Source organism: Cygnus olor, chromosome 6 (assembly GCF_009769625.2).
Source record: "Cygnus olor isolate bCygOlo1 chromosome 6, bCygOlo1.pri.v2, whole genome shotgun sequence".
Classification (NCBI taxonomy): Eukaryota; Metazoa; Chordata; class Aves; order Anseriformes; family Anatidae; genus Cygnus; species Cygnus olor.
The window spans coordinates 15,469,843-15,490,013 of NC_049174.1; the positions used below are offsets into that span (position 1 = coordinate 15,469,843).

At 40.7% G+C, this 20,171-nt stretch overlaps 1 protein-coding gene across 5 annotated transcripts in view; it reads right to left on the reverse strand.

The window, feature by feature from the left end:
- Positions 1-4,081: 4,081 nt before the first annotated feature.
- The window catches only part of UBE2E3 (ubiquitin conjugating enzyme E2 E3), a 60,723-nt gene continuing 44,633 nt past the window's right edge, over positions 4,082-20,171 (reverse strand). For all 5 annotated transcript variants that reach the window (XM_040561414.1, XM_040561412.1, XM_040561413.1 and 2 more), the window contains 3 exons: positions 9,866-9,998; positions 7,975-8,122; positions 4,082-6,597 (listed from right to left, as the gene is read on the reverse strand). In XM_040561414.1, coding sequence (XP_040417348.1) covers positions 6,500-6,597; positions 7,975-8,122; positions 9,866-9,998 — 379 coding nt within the window. In that variant the 3' untranslated portion in view covers positions 4,082-6,499. The remainder of the gene's footprint in view (positions 6,598-7,974; positions 8,123-9,865; positions 9,999-20,171) is intronic.

Below are 20,171 nucleotides of genomic sequence, written 5' to 3' on the forward strand. Positions count from 1 at the left end.
CCTGGGGGTGTTTAAGGAAAGGTTGGACGTGGCACTTAGGGACATGGTTTAGTGGGTGACATTGCTGGTAGGGGGATGGTTGGATTAGATGATCATGAAGGTCTTTTCCAACTTTAATGGTTCTATGAATTCTATGATACATCCAAATCCTTTGTTATTTAAAGACAACCAGCTGTCTGCTCGGCCTAATTTCAGAGTGGGACTTATGAATGAGTATGGTTTATAAGAAGACGACGGACTTCCTAATGCCAGGACCATAATGTTTAATCTAAAAAGGCAAACAGAAACAAAACACGGCATTTCACTCCATCTGGGCTGTACCCGCCCATCCGCAGAGATTTAACTTCGGCAGAAGTTAAACTCCTCCAGAAGCCGGCCCTGGCGCCCAGGGAGCTCGGGGCAGCGCCACGAAGCGCGCCGGGCCCGGGACTCCCGAAGGCAGCGGGCGGCAGCGGCCTCAGCGCCGGGGCACGGCGGCATCCGCCCGCCAGCGGCGCTGCCCCACGGGCGGGGCCCAGCCCCGCCGTCCCCACGTCCCGCCCAGGGCAGCTTGGCCCTGCTGTCGCCCCCTTTCAGGCCCCCAGAGCCCCGCTGCCTATCGGCCGCGCTCCCTTCGCCGCTAGCGGCGCCCAGACAGCGCGGCCCTTCCCTCTAGCCGGGGCTGCACTGACACCTAGCGGGCCTTCCTCTCCGCTCCCCTCCGCTCTGCCCGGCCCTGCCCGCCTCAGCTCCTGCCTTTGGTTCCGTTTGACCCTGTAGAAACGCTTGCATCAAGTATTATGCAGCAGGTAAAAGAAAATGGTGGTAAAATACATGATTTACTGATGTGGAGCTGGCCTAGGTGACAGACGTGCTCATAGCGCGGTCTTCCAGAAGAGCTGCTGTGTGATTTAGTTCTTACTTGTACTTTAGGAAAGGTAATACAGTCCATAGTACAGTAAAATATCGACTAAATCTGAGTGGAGCTTAAATGAGACCTCAGTGTTTTCAGTTCTTCATTAAGGCCACACTTATGAAACAATTCGGCTGGAAGCAGCAACAACCAACAGTGAATAGGATGAAAAATGTTGCTTATGTATAATAACTAATCATCCCAACAGCGAGAAGACAGCACGTTAGCTTCACAGCTAACAGAGACACCCATGCAATAGTGGAAAAGAATAGGGTGTATTAATGTTTACCGTCAGAAACTGAAAAGTTTAAAATAATTTGTCACCTTAATTCCACCACCTGTAAATCACAAACCACACACACTGGTATCCTGTTCCTTGAGCATGCAGCCAGCAGGGTCCCAGCTTGGCCCAAATTTTCACCTGTCAAGACAGGTTAAAATGCTGGAATACATACACACAGCCACAGACGTCTGCACTCATGAGACGCTGCCTTCCTCAGTACGAGGAAGGCTATCACGCACCCCTGCATTTTAACAACTTCATTCACCTTCCCCTGGGTGCCTCTCCATTTCCAGCCCCTTTGCTGCTGCTGCCCATTCCCTTGAACGAGTGTTAGGCTGCAGGTTTCTAACCCACCCCTACGCTTCAGAGATACATCCAGTTGCTACATTCAGAAGGATGGTCTCCCCCAGGATTTGAGATTCACCCCTGTCTACCTATATGATAGCCCAGAAAACTAATCTCTAGGATGACATCTCATTCAGCACTCTGGAAAATGTACCCGCTCTGAGCTCCGCTTTAAATAATGACCTGACATTTGTTCTGTAGAGGGAGACAAAGCCCAGCCTGATGAAAACAGTTGGCAGCTGCTTTCATTTGTGCCATTCAGAAGCCAGATGATAATTTGTCCTCGGGGACCCATCACTTCTTGGCAGACAGACCTGTCCAGTGCACTTTGCTGTTACTTTTGCTGTTACCTCCTACCCCTATCATAAGCACTGCGCGCGGAGAGTCAATATGCAAGGCAGGCTAAGCTAAAGCTGACTGCAAAGTGTCGTAAAGGATTTCATGATGCTGAGAATGGGGAGATTAGATCACAGATGAGTTCAGTGATGATACCAAGCAGTGGATGTTGGGAAAGACACATTTGTTAGACCTACATAGAGGGGTAAACTATCTATTGCTCAGAAAGAGAGATTCTGAACATAGCGTAATGAAAACATTAACTAAGCAATAAACAGTGGTCAACAAGGAAAACAGAGCAGTAAGAATTACTAGGCAATCAGACCAAAGCAGAACACACGATTCTGGATGAACTGAGTTCACCTTTTGCATGCAATGTACAGCTCTCAGTCCCTTAAGTTAGCTGGAGCAGAATTACAAACTGCTCAGACAAGGGTGACCAGGATGATCAGAATACCTTCGTACAGGGAGAGACTAAATAAATGAGGACTTTTGAGTCTGGAAAAAGTGGTTACTAGGGGCTGATAATAATGATGATAGATAAAATCATAAATGGGATCACGGCGGAGAACAGACGCAATTATTCATTATTTCTCACAGTACAAAACTAGGTGACATAAAATGTTAATGAGCAGGTTAAATGAAAAAAAAAATCACATAAACAGTATTTTTTACACAGTTTGTAACTGAACTTTAGCATTCACTATCAAAGGATGTTGTGGAGGGTAACAATTTAGGATCATGCAAAGATATGTTTATCTTAGACAGCAAAGTTACAAAATGCTTCCCAGTGCTGGGAAACAGTACATAGAAAGGGCTGTCAACACATTGCCTGCAGGAGAAGAGCAAGGGCAACAACAATGAGAGACAACATATGCGTGTTACCCATGCACGTGGTCCCACAACATCTTCCATCACTGTAGATACAGAGCCTGTGCTTGGATGTAGTCACCATGAGGGAATGAGATATGTATATTTTTCATACTACTCCTCTTATCCTACCTAATCCTGGCAGCTTTTGTTATTAAGGATCTCCCCAACTCTTGCCACAGTGGATGCTTTCTCTTTTACCCAGTGACAGAGCTACTCACAGTACTGCTCTGCAGAGATGCATACAGAGAACTCGGGGAAAACAAGCTAGAGCAGGTTTCCCTCTTTAGGAATAGAAAAGCAAAAGCCTGTAAGTGCTGCGAACATTTCAGCAGTCACTTGCCAAGTTCATTATCTGCTCTTCCACCTAAGCCACAGCTGAATGTACCTAATTATCATCAACATTTCAGCAAGGTCAGGCCATAGTACAAGCAGTTGTGCTCGTCTTACTCCTCCCTTTAGCACGCATTTGACTCTGATCTCTCCTGTGATCTTGGGCTCCTCTGCAGCCACCTCCAGCCTGGGTGGCCAGGGAGGGAAGGGGAGCTGCTGGTCTGCCCCAGGAGCTACAGCGTGATACCAATGCAAGCAGTGCCACCATGCAGAGGTTAAAGGGATAATGTAGGCGAGGCAGTGCTGGGCTCTCCAGTGCAGGTTTCCCTGGCTGTAGCATGGGCTGAATATGCAATGCCATTTCATGGCCCAGTTGCATCCAGTCAGGCCAGCCTTGCAGTCCTTTGAAGCTGCATGGTTCAGGATGCCCACGCAGGCCTTCTTGCTTTCACGTAAGCATCCAGAGCTTGATCTTCATGCTCACACTGCCCACTGCCCCAGAACATCCCACACGGGGCACGGGCTGCTGGGCAGTATCGTGGGGCCACGTTCCCCTTCCCCCAGAGGAAGGGGGGTGCAGAGCACAGCCCCCAGCTGACTCGGTTCCTGCTCCCCTTGCAAGGCTGGGCAAGCCCAGCCCATTGCGCTGGCTACTTGAAGCTTTCTGGCCTTGGGTGACTCCTTTCCCTCCCCAGCTACAGGCCTCAAATGCAGATCAGCAAGTGCGAGCGTCTCCAAAGGCCATCCAAAGCGGAGGGCAAGAAGGGGCATGTGGTTTATTTAAATGTATCATTTAAATTTGCATTCCCCTGAATACATAACCTGGTGATGGGTGATAGAAGATGGACCTGAAAAATTGAACTGTAAAACAGGATCAGCATTGTGACGGGGTAGTGTCCGGCATTTACCCTGGCACAGCCAGGAAAGGAAACGGTTTGAAAACACCAGATGCTCTTTGCAACTGGCATTTTGGATATATTTCAGGCAGCGATTTATCTCTTCCCCATGAAAACAGACACACATTCGCATTTAACAACTAATTGATTTATTTAACAATACAAATTTCTTTCTACTGCATGGTTTAGCAGAGAGAACTTGAGAAACAAAATTAGCTTTTCTTTTTTTTTTTAAAGTTTAAATGTTTACACAAAAACAACCTTTACTTCAGTAAATATAAAATTTACACACAAAAAAAACCTACATTAAAAAAGAACAGAATCATGACAAACCAACAAAAAAAAAAAAAGGATGGGAATTCAGTGTAAAGGATCCAATTGCAAGGAAGGCAAGATGGGGCAATGCTAACAAGGCATCCCACTTGTACACCTAGGTCTTTGAAGTTGTCAGTACAATACAAAAACAAAATACATTAAAATTAAAATAAAACCTGTATTTTTATACCATAGTATTTTATGATATAAATATCTGTAAATTCTGTAGGCAACATAGTTAGCATGTGAAATACACAGTTTGCTCCTCACTGGAAAGTCACTGGAGTGGTGTATGAGCACTGCATAACACACCAGTGCACTAGTGGACAGCAGTGAGCAGTCTGTAGATGTCCAACACGGATGTGATAGCCCCTTGTTTCTTTGCCAATCTGTGCTATTTCTCACATGTTCAACGACAAAATGAGAAACTCTGGTCACCGTCAGCAGTGATTTCCAGCACTTCATCTCCTGGCATTAGTCTGTTACCTGACTTAGGCATATTCACCTGCCAGATCCCCTGTTTCTCATTCCCTTTTGCACTTTAAAACCTGAACTCTAAAGCTATCTTGTAGCTATCAAGAGAGACTGGCTTCTAGGTTGAGATATTTGGGATACGCAGTTCTTCAAGCCACCTTCAGGAATCTGTAGAAATATTTAAAGTAGGGTGGGCAATTCATGGTCAAAGGTTATGTGATACAAAAAACAGGGATCTATATAGTGATGGCTAACTTTAGATCTAATCTTTATCATTTTTTCTATTGCTTTAATATTTAAACTTAACATTCATTTTTCATATATTAAGTGAGCAGAGCATCTTATTGATGGAAGTGCTACATTATCTCCAAAAACACCAGGTAGTAAGGGAGGCAGTGAAGTTTAAAATTAATTGTAATTTTAAAAATCATTTAAAGGGATCAAATCTCTTTTTGTATAATCAATAGTGTGACTGGTAACCTACAAAAGCTTAAATTATAAAACTATTAGTGACTCTACTGTATGTACTATAAAGCTGTATCTTTGTTACTTACAGATGTTACAAAATTTGCAAGCCAGAAAGTGAATAGGGGAGGGGGAAAAGTAGTCTAAAAGTTTTACATATTTCATTTTCACTAAGAAAAGTTAATATCCCCCACAACTGTTTTTCTGTTATAACTATCTAATCAAATTTATTCTACTCCTTTCTTTTCTGGATAGACAAGATAGTGTTTAATCGTGCTTTGGAAGACCATTTTCAATGGACAACTGTAGTTCTCCAGAGCAAGTCCGACTTGCTTTACTTTGACACAAAAGCACCAGACTGTGTGTAACTTGTCCCTGGTCCTGCAAAAAGAGTTTGTAGCAAGACTCGGTCTGTTACAGGAACAGGTCTGGCCCTGAAGCAACCAGCTACATTAGCTTTTGGAGGAAGCATATGCAATGCTCTCATTCCAACTTGAGAAACAGCTGAGCAGTATTAAATTTAAGGAAATTGTAGAAATGACACTTGTTCTGTAAAAACAAAACAAAACAAAAACAAACAGGGAAAACTTAAACAATCCACAGGTGCATTAAACATTTAATAGCAAGCCTTTGCTTATGTATATTAATTTAAAGATTATCCACAGGGATCTGTGATACATTGGCCCTGCCTTGTTACTATAATTAAATTTCTTCAAATATTAATTTAAAATAGGAAAACAAAGAAACTACTCCTTGGGGAACATGTTTATTGTGTTTGAGATGATACACTGGGTGCTCTCTGAGCTACAAAGGGAAAAAGGAAATCCTTTCATTACAAACTGACAAAGGTAAAAGTTAAAACAGTTTTCACAACAGCATGTACCACATATTGGAAATAGATCTGGGTTTAATACAAATGACATAATTCCTAGTAATCTACAGCTACCTTTAATAACTTCATACAGATAATGAATTAGGCTAAAATGCACTATAATATTTGGTTGACTTCAGGAACAGTATCCTTAGTACATCACAAAATACATTTTGATATCCCAAAGAAGCAAGACTTGCAAGTAGGCATTTTAAACATAACTAATCTACAGCTACAAATTTCTACTCTTGATAGCATTTACCTTTTTGGGGGGCAGTATCCCAGTCTTCAAAAGGATAAAAGCAGAGTAGAATCAGTATAACATATACACAGAAGTCCGTATTGTAAAGGCTATAAAGATTTGTTGCACACTGTAAAGTTGCCTTCTGCACCTTCACACTGCACAAGTAGTTTGTCGTTTATGTTGCATATCTCTTGGTCCACTGTCTGGCTATCCTGTCATGTTCTGCTCTGTTGGTCAGATACTGAGTGGCTATGCTTCCAACCAGAGGATCAGCTGTAAAGGGCAGGAGAAAATGCATTAGAAACCATTTCACAATAAAAAATAAAAAAATCCCAATAACCAAAAAACAAAACAAATCAAAACCAAACCAACCAACCAACCAACCAAACCCACCATGATTTAAAATACAGAATCTATTCCAAAATATAGTCTTTGTTAGGCCACAAAACGCTGTGACATGTAGTGGGGCTCTTAGCATACAAGACATTTCCAAGAGAAAGCACACAAAGCACAGTGAACAGAAAAATGCTTTAATCAGTTTTGATTATCTGTGTATTAGTGTGTCAGATGACAGGCAGACACCTGTGTTCAAATGTCACAGCTATTCTTTTCAGCCAAAACCTGACAAAAGGCTTGGTGTGAAGTTTTGTAAGATAACCAGCAATTCAGATACCATTTCGTCAGGTGCGATTTTTCAATATTTGTAAACAACTGATGTTTTGAAAATAAAAACCTTCCCAAAAAGTCTTCCATTTTTTAAAAGATCTAATCTGCTAAGGGAGGGTAAACATCTCCTGGACAGACAGACTTGCTGCCAGCTGGTGGTGGTGAAACAACAGACAAGTGCGACAATTTCCTGGTGAGCCACAGAAAAATACAGCTCCTTAACTTCGAAGAAATCAAGATCCTTGTAAGCAGAGCCTACTCTCTGCAGCTGAAAAGCTCCATGCACCTAACTCCAGGATACACCCACCAGTCGTACTGTGTCAAGAGTCATCAGACTTCTGTATCAAAGAGGCTAATCTAATTCTCCCTGCTCGTTACCAGCCTCCTGCGAATGACCTGTCATCTTGGCACTACCTCTCAGTTCCTGTGCTGACCGAAAGCAATTAGCATTCATAGCACAGTGGCCATACAGATGTTCCTGAGAATTTTACAGATGCCAGTGGAGTTCTTCCCCTCCCAACAGGAATACGGAACTCTCTCTGAAAAAGGTAGTATCTCCCTAAACCTTGTCACCTGCACATTGGCAAGATGAAACATTTCAATTGCTGTCCTAAGACAAAGGGACTTCCTGCGGCCCCCTTCCAACCTGAATGATTTATGGGTTTGTAATTCAGAGGACTTTGCTGTACTCCTGGATCTACCACTCATTTGCTACAGCCTTTAGGATACAGACCTTCAAAGACACTGACTTCATTTTCTCCACCACACATTTGAAATAAATGGGCTTAATGCTGTTTACTTTCTGTTGGATCACAGGACTGAGAAGAACCATTAAATGTGGGACTGTATCCAAGCAGGAGTGTTTCAGCCCTGATTTTAAAAATAATAACTTTGATTCAATCTAAATATAATCAAATATACAAAATATATTGGCAAATAATTCAAAGGACTAAGAGTGGATGCCCAGAACTATCAGCTCCTTACCCGGGTTGCAGTCTGTCAAAAGAGAACAAATAGACAGCAGGACCTTTGAAATAGTCAAAGCAGGGCTCCAGTTGTCCTTCAGGATATCCAGACAGATGACTCCTTGACTGTTGATGTTGCAGTGATAAATTCTGGTACGGAAAGTAACCTAGAATTGCAGCAAAAGAGACAGAAAAAGTCATTCAGTGTTGCCTAGGAATGCTGCCCCTAGTCCCTGAGTGGCACTCCCTGAGCTGCGGAGCTTCTGGGGAGGCAGCTCCTCTCTGCTCATTTTCTAAAGCAACATTCTGTAACAGAAAATTGCACATTTATTTTAGTCATGGCTACTTTTAAGAAGCCTACCAAGATTTCAGTGCACAGACTGCTCTCACACAAGCCCTTTGTCGGGTACCCACAAAAATTAGGACCTACTTTGTAGTACTGGATGCTAGGTTCATGCACACATCGCATGTCAAGAACACAGAGAAAACTTTACTGAGGTTATTGAAGGTGAAGAAGTAGTTAGAACTTGACTGCATATGCCGTATTAGCTGATCTTTTACTTTCTTTCAAAAGCCCAAATATAGACCACAAAAGGGAATATTTAAAATTGGAATGCTATAATATTCATGTCCAAATTAGCAATGAAATCTTTGCCGTACCTTTTCATTAGGCAGGATATAATACACATCTAAAACAACGCTACCTCTCTAACTGACACCATCCTCATTTTTATATTATTTCATACTAATATCGGTAAAATATGTATTATTCTGCACAAATAAAAAGTTTGAAACACTTAAGTGCCTTAATTATATACAGCACAAGATGAGGAAAATTTTCTTTTTCACACGTCTGAAAGGGGGAAAAAATCCATGATGGTTTCCAAAACTACTGAATGTTCAAAAATGACCGAACTCTTAAAAAAAAAATTATGAGGAATTTGTCTAAATCTCTGCATCACTTCATTATAACATTATTAAAGAACACTAAATTTTTTAAGTTTCAGGCAAGTGTGAAATACATAAGAGGATGTATTCTTTATACTGTAATCCTTTTGGGAATGGAAAAGATACTGCATTTACAATAACAATGTTACAGCCACAAGAACCACAAGCTGTAGAAATGTTGTGTGACAGAATGTATTTACGGTTTGTGAATGTCAGCAGCGTCCTTTCTGGTGCCCTGGTCAAGATTTGTAATTTGGCATTAAGGGAGGGGAAAAGGGAACAACCTCTAACTTCTTTGACACCTGTTAGGAAATTATGATTTCTTAAATGACCGTACCAATTCTAAGCAAGGAAATTAAACTTTAATTAAAGTTAATATTGGTTTCATTTTATAAAAAGAACTTTTGCTGAAAAATACTATCAAACAAGGCTGCTGAACTAACAAGTAGTAAATATTTTGACATTCTACAATAATGGAAGTCATCACAATAATTTACTCAACTCCATGTCACAATATAATACTTTAGCTGTCTGTCTAATGTTATTTCTTTTTATCCTTCTGTTATTTTGCTAACACTAATGCACAAATATATAATATAGAATCTGGTTTATAATAGAAAAAAGTTTCTTTTATATATGCTTTAGTAGCTGGAATGAGATGAAGGAAGCATAAGAAGGTCTTGTGCTGTCTTCTATTAAAAGTAGTCTCTTGTATCTTTATTCTTGATCAGAATTATCATGTCATTTATTACTGGGTAAGGCTTGGAAATCAGTATTCATTGTGGAAATCAGGAAATAAATTAGACGTGATTTGCTGAAATTGAAGCCAAGATTTTGAACTCTGTAGTTTTCAAATGACCATAAAAATTTTGATTTTCAGAAGGTGCTGAGTACTCACCTACTACAAGTTAAATTCTTCTCATATGTTAAAAAACCAAACACAATGAAAACCTTACCCTTACCTTTGGTGGCTTGAATGGATAGTCAGATGAAAATGTGATATCCAGGAAAAAAACGCCCCCTTCATATACAGAACCCGGAGGTCCAAGTATAGTCGATCTCCATTCATAAATGTTATCTCCTTTAGGGCCGGCACTGCGTAAAGGAAGAGGAAAGGAGAGAGAGAAGATAAAAAAGAGTGTCAGATCTACCTCTGAGACAGAGGTAGAGTACTTTATGGATTTCTTTCTATATTCATTTTGTTTTGTTTAATACTAGCCACTGGCATATCTTCAACATCTGCCTGATTTCCAACTGATTTCAGGGGGCTCATTGTTTTAAACAGACACAGTAGCTGGGCACTCCGCTGTCCCTGGGCTCTCATGCCTCTGGACATAGAATGGAGAACCCATGAGCAGCTGGACTGTCAGTCCAAAACACTCCCCCACATCTGTTTCCTCAAGCATGTGGTATGCTCTGAGCTTTTACATTGTATTTTTCCAATGACATGATATCCCTGCATGAAAGGAGTTGTGTATCTCAACCACACTCATCTTCTCCAGGTATTAAATTGATCACATTTTCATACAAAACGTAACCTACAAATATATTGATACACATTTATTCCCACTTTTTTCACATGCTACAGAGTGAAATGCAACACTTTTCCAACTGGGGATGGGAGAGGCAGGTTTAAGTAAGCTGGAATTGAGCTTCTTACGACACTGTCAATGCAAAAGTTTCGTTCAGGAGATATGTGTATTATGCCTCCAGGCTATCAGCATTTAGACAACTAGCCAAAAATAGTTTATTTTAAGTACCATACTGAACACATTTCTCACTAGTGAAAGGGTTGTTCTATAATTAATTAAAACTTTGAAAGGAGGGATAATGAACAAGTAGTTTCTTGACTTCTGAGAGACTGTACTTCATGCTATTATAACACAGTAGCCAAAAAAAGTCAAAGCAGAATCTAATTTCTGTAAGCAAGTCTCAGTATAAAAACTAAACTAAGCTCCCACAAAAAAGGCCTTGAATCCAAACTGCTGAGAACCAAGCTGACTGCTGCAGACAATAACACGGCTGAGCTCATGGAGGCACTGTGGGTCCATCACACCCAAACAGACAAGTCAGTAACCCGGCGGTGTAGAAGATCCTTTCAATCCTCCCTGCCTCGCAGGCTCCCAGGCACTACCTACACATTGCAGACACATGGTGAAGTGTCCTTGTCTTGGACTCCCTCTCTCCCTCTGTGGTCCACAGAACAGGCGCTGAGGACTGTCACATGTGATTGCGCATGCAGCTGCAGGCAGGGAGTCTGTGTTTCTGGCGCTGCTCAACACGCAGAGGAGCCTTCCTTGTGTTAAAGCTCTTCCCATGTCATGTCATCTTGTGCATTTGTCTGGCTGCAGTCTACAACATGGCGTGTTGGACACTCATCCTTACTACGTAGCCAAACATGTGGAGACATTCATTCATCAGAGAAAAGGAATATGAGCAGTCTGCACTATGCATCTACTATTCCCCCATCAAAAATTTGGCTACTTTTTCATTAAGATCATATTCAAGAAATAACCAAAAGCTGATTTTGATTAGGAATTGCCTTTCAATTCATAATTTCCCATGATGTATTTTTTTTCTTGTGTCTGCTTCATGTACTAAATGTCTAAACTGTTGCAGGCCTTTTATTAACAGGGTAAAAATAATCATGGATTTTGGCTGACATCCTATTTAATTAAAAACAAAAAATCATTTGATGGAACCATAGCTATTTTACTGTTGCCAAAATGAAAGTAGGTAACAACAATGTGCTGGCCTCCAGAGTACAGCTAATAAAGAAAGACTAAAAGTGCTTTCAAAATAAAGCTTGGGTCTAAAACCACAGATCTTACCTTTCTATGTGCAATTCATGCACAAAAGTGGAAGAAAAACTGTAGATACAATTTAGGAAAGAAGGGAAAATCAGAGACAAGGAGGTGCACCTTCAATGACATAATGAACCATTTGTACCCTCAGTCACTCCAGAAGATAATTCCATGTATGCTCTCTAAAAAACAATTAGTGTACGAACTGAAAATATTGGGGCAATAATGACAATATTTAAAACCCACATAGGCTACTGAAATGTTTTAATTAATTCTTGACATTCATCAAGCTTATAGCTAATTAGTATTATGCTTGGAAACCAAGTTTCTATGGAGCAATTCAGTTTCGGCGTTAGATGTCCTAATGACTGTTTTATAGTTTAATACAGAGGTTACTGTTCTTGCCTCGTGTGTCAGATACCTTTCTTTCATACACCTCTAACGGCTGGATGCAGTTCAATCAGATTAATGAAACAGCTGAATTAAATTAGTGACATATTTCAGCCCAATGAATCAGTCACAATTAAGTGCAGCTATAGCATCCAGGCCGGTGCCAAACTATCTGGTAATCACTCACCCAGTCAGAACAAGGGCATCTATCAGTTAATAGCCAGAAGCTAAGTGCAATAACTCTCTGCCTGTTACTATCTGCTGTCCTCTTCTGTGCTGTGACTAGTAATATATAAAAGGATCAGGCTATAATGTGAGAAGGGGGATTCTTCTCCTTGTAAGAGGAAGAAAATGCTGTGTTCAACTTGCTACTGAGAAAAGATTGCTGCAATGTCAAAAGTAATGATACAAAGCAGTAACAATAAACGCACTCAGATAAAGGAGAAAATTGTTAAATTGAACAATTTCATTACACCTGATTGAGGTTTGTGAAATTTCTATTTAACTGCTGAAGTGGTGTCTCATTTCCAGTAGTATTAAAGATAAACCTGCTTCATTAAGAACCCCCAAATCCCAGCAATTACAATATTACTGGCATGTGGAGACAAGAGATTAAAGAGCAGAGACAAGACACCACACTTGGCTTCTACTACTTGTGTATTTCCACTCCGGACCACATTCAGACAGCCACAGACTACTTTGTGTTTTGTATACATACCAAGGTAATCTCTTTTGGAAGCAAACACAACAGCACTTGTTTCTCTCAGAACCTCTCTAAGGCTCAGCAAAACAGAGCAGAGCCATTCAGAGCTGCCTCAGCCTCTGCAGCGACTTCCCCGAGGACAGGAGCATGGGGTTACTCCAACATGGACAAGTGCCGAGCAGAGCAGATGGGCAACCTGGGCTCCAGCAATGCCCTGCTTGCACCCTCAGCACTGCAGCCCTGCTGGGACCAGCGCCTTGACTCTCTGCCACTGCAGAGCATTGCCTGGGCACTGCTGAAAGCCACATGAAGAGAACTGCCACTCCTTGGTGCAAGCCCAGCTCGTCCCTTCCCGTGGAGGGCAGGTAAAGCCCTGGGCTGAAAGCTGGGAATGAGGAAGCATCACGCTGTTGACAATTCACTGATGCTTCACATCCAGAGAAAGTACTCTCTTCCTTCTGGGGGCACTGAAGAGGCTGGTACAAGAAGTGCTTCTAGCAACTGTATTTGAGCTCTTTATTCCTGGAAGTTCTCCTGCTATTTCAGACACTCACTCTCCTATTGCAAGCGTAGGCTTCAAGTATCTCACCTTAAATCTTTACACTCGAGGTGAGTGACAGCCTAGAAGTCTCTCTCACTGTCTGCCACACAGGGCAGAGCACTGTGATGGGGAATACGACATTTTTCTTTCCTGTTTTTTTCATCACTGGAAGACCCAGTTACTTGTGACTCCCCCAAATGAATCAATATTGACAAAGCATCTTCTTCCAGTCTGCCCTTTAAAATATGAAATCCTAATGGAGCAACAGATCTGACGATGACTTAAATGTTTTGGCTACACAGCACACGTTCAGTTGACTGCTACCAGCCTGCTGTCCTCCGAAATTAGCTACAGAACATCACAAATTCCATAAAGGGGCCATCAGTATATTCTCAGCAAAAGAAGCAGTCAATTAATTTCTTTCTTTAAATACAGGCTAAAAAAAATATCAGACAAAATAACACAGCAAATTAAATGACAAAATATTCTTTACAAAATTAAGGACGTTCTACTTAATACATAGAAGCTGCCTTGATTTTTTTTTTAAAGTAGACAAATTGACAGAATAAAGTTAACCAGCTACATCTGCTTCCTAAGCAAATATTCATTATGTGCTTCACTGAGGGTCTATACCTGATCAAGATAAGACAAAGGATTTATAACAGCACTCCATCCAAGCTAATCAGCTGGACAGATTTAATTTACGAGTGTGACTTCAGAAGGCGAATTTGAGAAGATGTGAGGTTAAACTCTAGGGGCCTATGGGGTCACACCAGGTCCTTTAAACCTAACACTACTGAACCCTGACTCTCAGGTTTCACGAAGATGAAGAATGGCTTTTCCAGCACAGTGCTATGAGCATCCAGACAGATGCAGCAGCATTTATGCCAGTAAGGAGTCTGTTAGACTCCTGACAGGGTGGTTACAGAAATCAGAATTCAGCATTTGTTACAATTCACTAAATCAAAATGCATTAAGGCTGCCCATATGGAACCAGCTGCAGGATGAGAAAGTAGGACAAGAAATTTCCAATCTGCATGATGCTAGAAGCATGCTCCTTTCTGTACTCACTAACTGCGCTTTGACTGTCAACAGCACTCTTCTAAAACACAGTGCTCCAAATTTGGTGACAGAATGTAACTTCATAGCACTGAGGCTGTGATAATTACAAGGAAAGAGGGTGAAGGAAAATGTAATTTAGCTAGATTTGATGTTGATTCCGTATTATGCTTTATTATGAGAAACAATTTGGGTCTGTAATAGGACAGAACTGAAGGGATAAAAACTGTTTTTGTAGGGAGCTTCCGGATAGCAAAATTACGAGAAACGTGGTTGGTACCACAGAACAAAAGAACCTGGTCTATGACCATCAGGGGTGTCTGGCAGCCACAGCACAGACTGAAGTGGGAGACCCCCAGCATGTGCAAATCCTGATGTATCACAAAGCTCTGGCAGAGGAGTGACTGACTCCAGGATGACTAAATTCTGAATGAGTATTTCTGTGTCTGCCTTTCAAAGGTTCCACCATTACAGATTCCTCAGGCTCCCCAGGTAGACAGCCACTAACAAATTAAACAAAGTTGGGTGCATGGAGTGAGAGCTATGTAAGGAAAAGGAGCCCCTGCTGCAGCCTCCTCAAACTCTTATCTCAAGATAAGACTCAGCAAAAGTAAAAATTCTTGAGCTCTTCACAGACTGCTCAGCCACAGTGAGTCTGTTGCAATGGTTTAACTATAAATTATACAGCAATGTAAGTACAGGCAGTGCTTACTTACAAAAGGAGTAAAATAACTTTTTTGTTTTTCCCTTAATTCAAGTGAAGATACTATGGAAAGGAACAATTGCTGCACTTAAATATGCTCTGCAACTATGTACTTGAAAAATCCACTTCATAAATCTACATACTGAGATTTGCAAAATCTACAATGCAGCTTCAGGAACTGAAATTTACAAAGAGCATCCAGATACGCCCTAATGCACAGGTTCACCATCTCCCTCCCGTGACATCTGCTTTTCCCTGACCGTATGTGGAACTCAGCTCCTAACTCAAACCTCCACGCTCGGTACATTTGAAAACCTTCCTCAACCTCCATGCAGTGAGAAAGGGTTGTCTAGCACTGTATTCATACACTACCTTGTACTGCACTAGCTTTTTATCTAGATACACCCTGCCATGCTGCTGGTAATTCAGAGAAAAATAAAATAAAATAAAAAATCTCACAAGGAATCAGAGGATCCCTGTCTAGTGCAAGCGTAGTTCATAGAGTTACTCTGTGAAGCCTGGAGAGAGCACAAATCACATACCGGTAGTTACATTTTAATGTTAAACATGGGAACGGAAAGCTGTCATTTTGTTGTTGCTCAGATTATTCACCTGCTTTGATATTTTCAACATTTTGAAGAATATTTGTCCATTAGCATTTTTCTTAATCCTCTTTTCCCAGTTTTGGAGGTTCTCCTTTGTGTTGTTTACGGTGCACAACAAATTAAATGAACGTTAATTAAAAGGCATACTTTTGTGGCTTGTAGTACTGTTTTTAAGTATCTTAAAAAACTAACAAGCACGGACAACAATTTCCATTTTCTTTGTTTTTCAATGCCTAGTTTACAAGGCTTTCTGGAGTACTTATTCTCAGCATTCGTAAGATCAGTGCCAGTGCCTTAGCACCTGTTCTTCCAGCATCTGAGCAGTACATCCTGTATGCACAGGAAGTGTACTGTTTTCATTAGCAAGAGCCTCAAATATAACCCTAATTTTTGGATTACAGTATTTTGCTAGGGTAGGACACGTGTGGGTTGTCTACAGCAATATATGAAATTCCCATTTAAATTGCTTTTTGATAAGGTACTCCCTATTATTAAGGCTCCCAGGTTACGTGCAATTTCTTACACAGAAAAAGTTCCAGTCTATTGTGTTCTTTATATAGCTATAACCTTTATTATTTTATCTGCCACTGAACTATCTATTACACCTGTTTGCTGAAAAAGGTTATTTACTGCTTCTAACAATCCATAGAGGCTCCATGTAACTGAAGATACATGGAGTCTAGTTCACTGTACAAACCTTTGCTTCTGTCACGTCCTTAAAGTCTATCATGCCCTTAAGACTGAAGTCTAGAAATTACTGCTAGAAAAGCCTATTTTTAACTAAGGGATCCCCTGCTAATTCTGCTGGTTGTGAAGCAGCGCAGAATTTGTGCCTGAGGCCATGGTTCGATGCAACAGTAAATCCAACTTTAGAGCTCCTACTACCAGATCAAAAGCAGTGTGGCTACTCAGAGGAAAGAACTGATCCAACGTCAACCAACTTTGCCAAACCACACGTGTTCCAAAAAGGTCAATGGATTCACTTTGCAGCACCAGGCTTTATGCCTGCTTAGGTATCATTTGTCCTCCTGCTGCCAGCATAAAAAGCATAAACTTCTGATTGCACGGTCAGGTTAAAATGTAATCATGTGCTCCTACTTGGTTCACATCAAATCATACTGCTAGGGGAATCTAAAACAGAGTACAGATCAGCTATTAATCACCCTAAAGAGAAAAATGCCAGATTGTTGTGTTTTAGACTATTAAAACCTCCAGTGCTAAACTTGCCATTGTAGAAGAATATACACTGCTGTTACTAAAGAAAGAGGGATAACAAATCGTTGGATAATTCCATCACAGATGTTATACCCCAAGTAATGCATTTCGGAAAGTAGATAGTTTTTCCAATGCCAAAAACCTCATTAAACTAGTTAATTGCTACAATAGCTCAACTTTACTTTCCTATTTGTATTCCTGATAGTTCCTAGGACCTTTCTTGCTGCTGTTAGAAGCCTACTCAGATTCCCTTCATTTTCCAGAACAAACATAGCCACTTACAGAGGTCAAATTCCCACACCTTTTGTTTTGAAAAATAACTATCCCCAGAATGAAGTTTGATAAACTAAAACAGAATTAGTGGGTTTAAACCAGGTAACAAAATTTATTGGATTGATTCTGTCCATGCTCTTGACAGAGGAGCTATAAATAAATACCTACTATGCAGGCAATATATAGAAAGTTTTCTAAATAAGACTAGTTTTTTTAAAAAGAGAGACATCCCAGGGCTCGATGGCATGAAGAAAGTCCGTGCTGAACGTTAGGTTTATTTTAAATATCTTGAAATCTGCATGGAACTCCTTTTCACACGCATACACCACAAATACTACCCATACTCCCTACTAAAACATAGAGCAGGCCAGTCAGTAAAGGGAAACATTACCTGCTATTTCAACATGTGTTCATAATAAATTCATAGTTTAGAACAAAATAAAAGATGAGCTCCCTGTCATCACAACTGAAACACTAGCAGCACTAGTGGTAAAATGTGTGCTATTTTCTTCCTATTGGTATAAAGCTCAGTTTGTACTAAGGTCAAATCACTTTGCCAAAGAAATTAGTCTACCAAGTATACAGTTCAAATTTTCCTTCCACTCAGAATTTCTTACTGATGAATCAGTGTTTAGAAAACATGGCAAATTTTGCTCATCTTCCGTGAGACAGGATCCTTCTTAACTCCCTAACACAAACAAAACTCATCTGGTATACACTTGTATTTTTTTTGTAATGTATTATAGCCTCCATCCAACCTGATGCTAGCAATCCGTACTGAAAGAATCATACAGTACCTGAGGACTCGTACAGCCATGGTTTAAGGTGTCTACCCACGAACACACAAAATTGAGGCACCAGACACAGGATTGTTTTCCTAATCTCATCCAGAAAGTCTGCAGAGTATGACTGCAGGGTAAATCTCCCAAATCCTAGAACATTCCCTTACATGCTGGACTGAGACCATACTATTAGTATCTCATTCAATAATTCTGTGGCACCCACATATTTCACACATCACTCATCTCCCATCATTCACTGCAAAATTTCCAAGTCAGGAGGTTAAGCGACACTGAAGAATCAAGTTTAGGATTTCCTAACAGTATTTTAATAAAACTTTAATGTCAAAAATGAAAATGTATTATTCTCAACATCCTTATACGCGCACCTTAGACCTAGGAAGAAAGAACAGTTAAAACAATCAATTCCACTACAGGACCTAATTGATCTAAAAATACAACTGGCTTTAAAAACGTAGTCAGCTTACAAAAAAGTTCATGCCTATGAACAATAACTGGGAAATTTTCAACAGACTGAGGCTGCAAGTCAATTAAAGCTGTTAAAAATGAAGTCCCCAGCTGTCTGCCCCAAATACCTCACAGTTAAGCAATTTCAAATACTGACCAATGTATTTTTTTTTTTTTCACATAATCTCTGTGGATCTATTTTCTTTCTTAAGAAATGCATCTTTGGCCAAAAGTTCAAAAGAATTCTACCTATAAACAGTGTTTTTGAACAAAGAAAGCACATTAGTTCATTAGAGAATTGTCACAGTCTAACAATTCAAGTCTAAAGGCAAACTCTAGGATTGGTGTCAATGTCATGGAAGAACTTTTTTTCTAACATTGCAAAGTGACTTCAGGAAGGACGAAGTGAGAGAGAATTGCTGGGAAGTCGCGCTTGCTGCAGCAACCCGTCCAAACGAGCACCCAATGCTCCTGGTGTCAGTGCGGCATTGCCTCCTCCTCCTGGCATGTGAAGGATTGGGCTTCTTTACTACTTCACAGGAATATTGCTGCCCTTTTCCCTCTTCAGAAATCAGCTTTCAAATTCAGCAACGAAGTTACAGCTTACCCACACACAGATGGAGGAGAGAGAAAAACAGCCAGTCAAGATAGCCTGCCTACACTGAAACGCATTAATACTCTGTGTAAGGAGCATCCACTTAGAGATCTAACGATCTTTTAACATATGCATAGTAGTCTTATGCTTTTGGTTGTTTCACTATAACTTCCTGAATGCTGCCCTATATCCATGCTCTTAAATAGCAAGCACTAAATATTTTCCCTCAAAAGAAGCCTGTATTGTCATCTTCTGTCAGCTCACAGTTCAGCCTTCCTAACCATCCAGAACATACTTTCTTCCTAATGTAATTCTATTATTCATTTTAAATACTTCCTCCCTCTTGCCTCCATTCATTTCCACATCAAAGGCTGTACAGACTAACAAAACAGGAAAAAGTAGTGCCATAGCTCCCTGTGTAGGATAGCTAACTTGAAATCACAGAAGTCTGACAGAAGCCTCTGTAACTAGTAAAAGGCTCTATTTCTCAAAAATAAAATTGACCCTTCTCACTTCATACACAAAGACATTCCCCAACTGTATCTATGCCTCTTTAACTCAGACTTTATAGCAGTAAAAACAGCTTAATTAACTGCTTTTGGAAGACTTTTTCTGGGAAAAGCTCCCACTTGTACAATGCAACTCTCAACAGCAGATTAAAGCAGGTAACTGTGTAGAAATTCTGAATAAAAGTCTTCCACCTCTGTTGAATCCACACACAAGTCATCTACTTCAGCCGATAAGCAAAGTGATGTGAATTTCACTCACAGCTTGACATTCTCTATACTGTCAGGAATTGTTGCATCCACAGTTCTCCTGCATCATTGCTGAAAGCTCCACATTGGGAAAAAAAAACGTGAAAGGTGGTAACAGAAACACCAAAGCCTGGCAAACGTACCTGTAATACATTTACATATTGGTTTAATCATAAGAATAACTTTGCTGCTTACTTTACAAGTGCCATTTGGTTGGATCTGGACGACAAAGCCATTCCACCATGCTCTCAAATGATGTTGGGCATCTCACAGAGCCCACGCTCACACGATCAGCTCCCAAACCCACTTCACATTTCCTTCTTTTCAGAGACACCAGTGTGACTGATTCTAGGAGGTTATCCAAAACCATCATGCAGA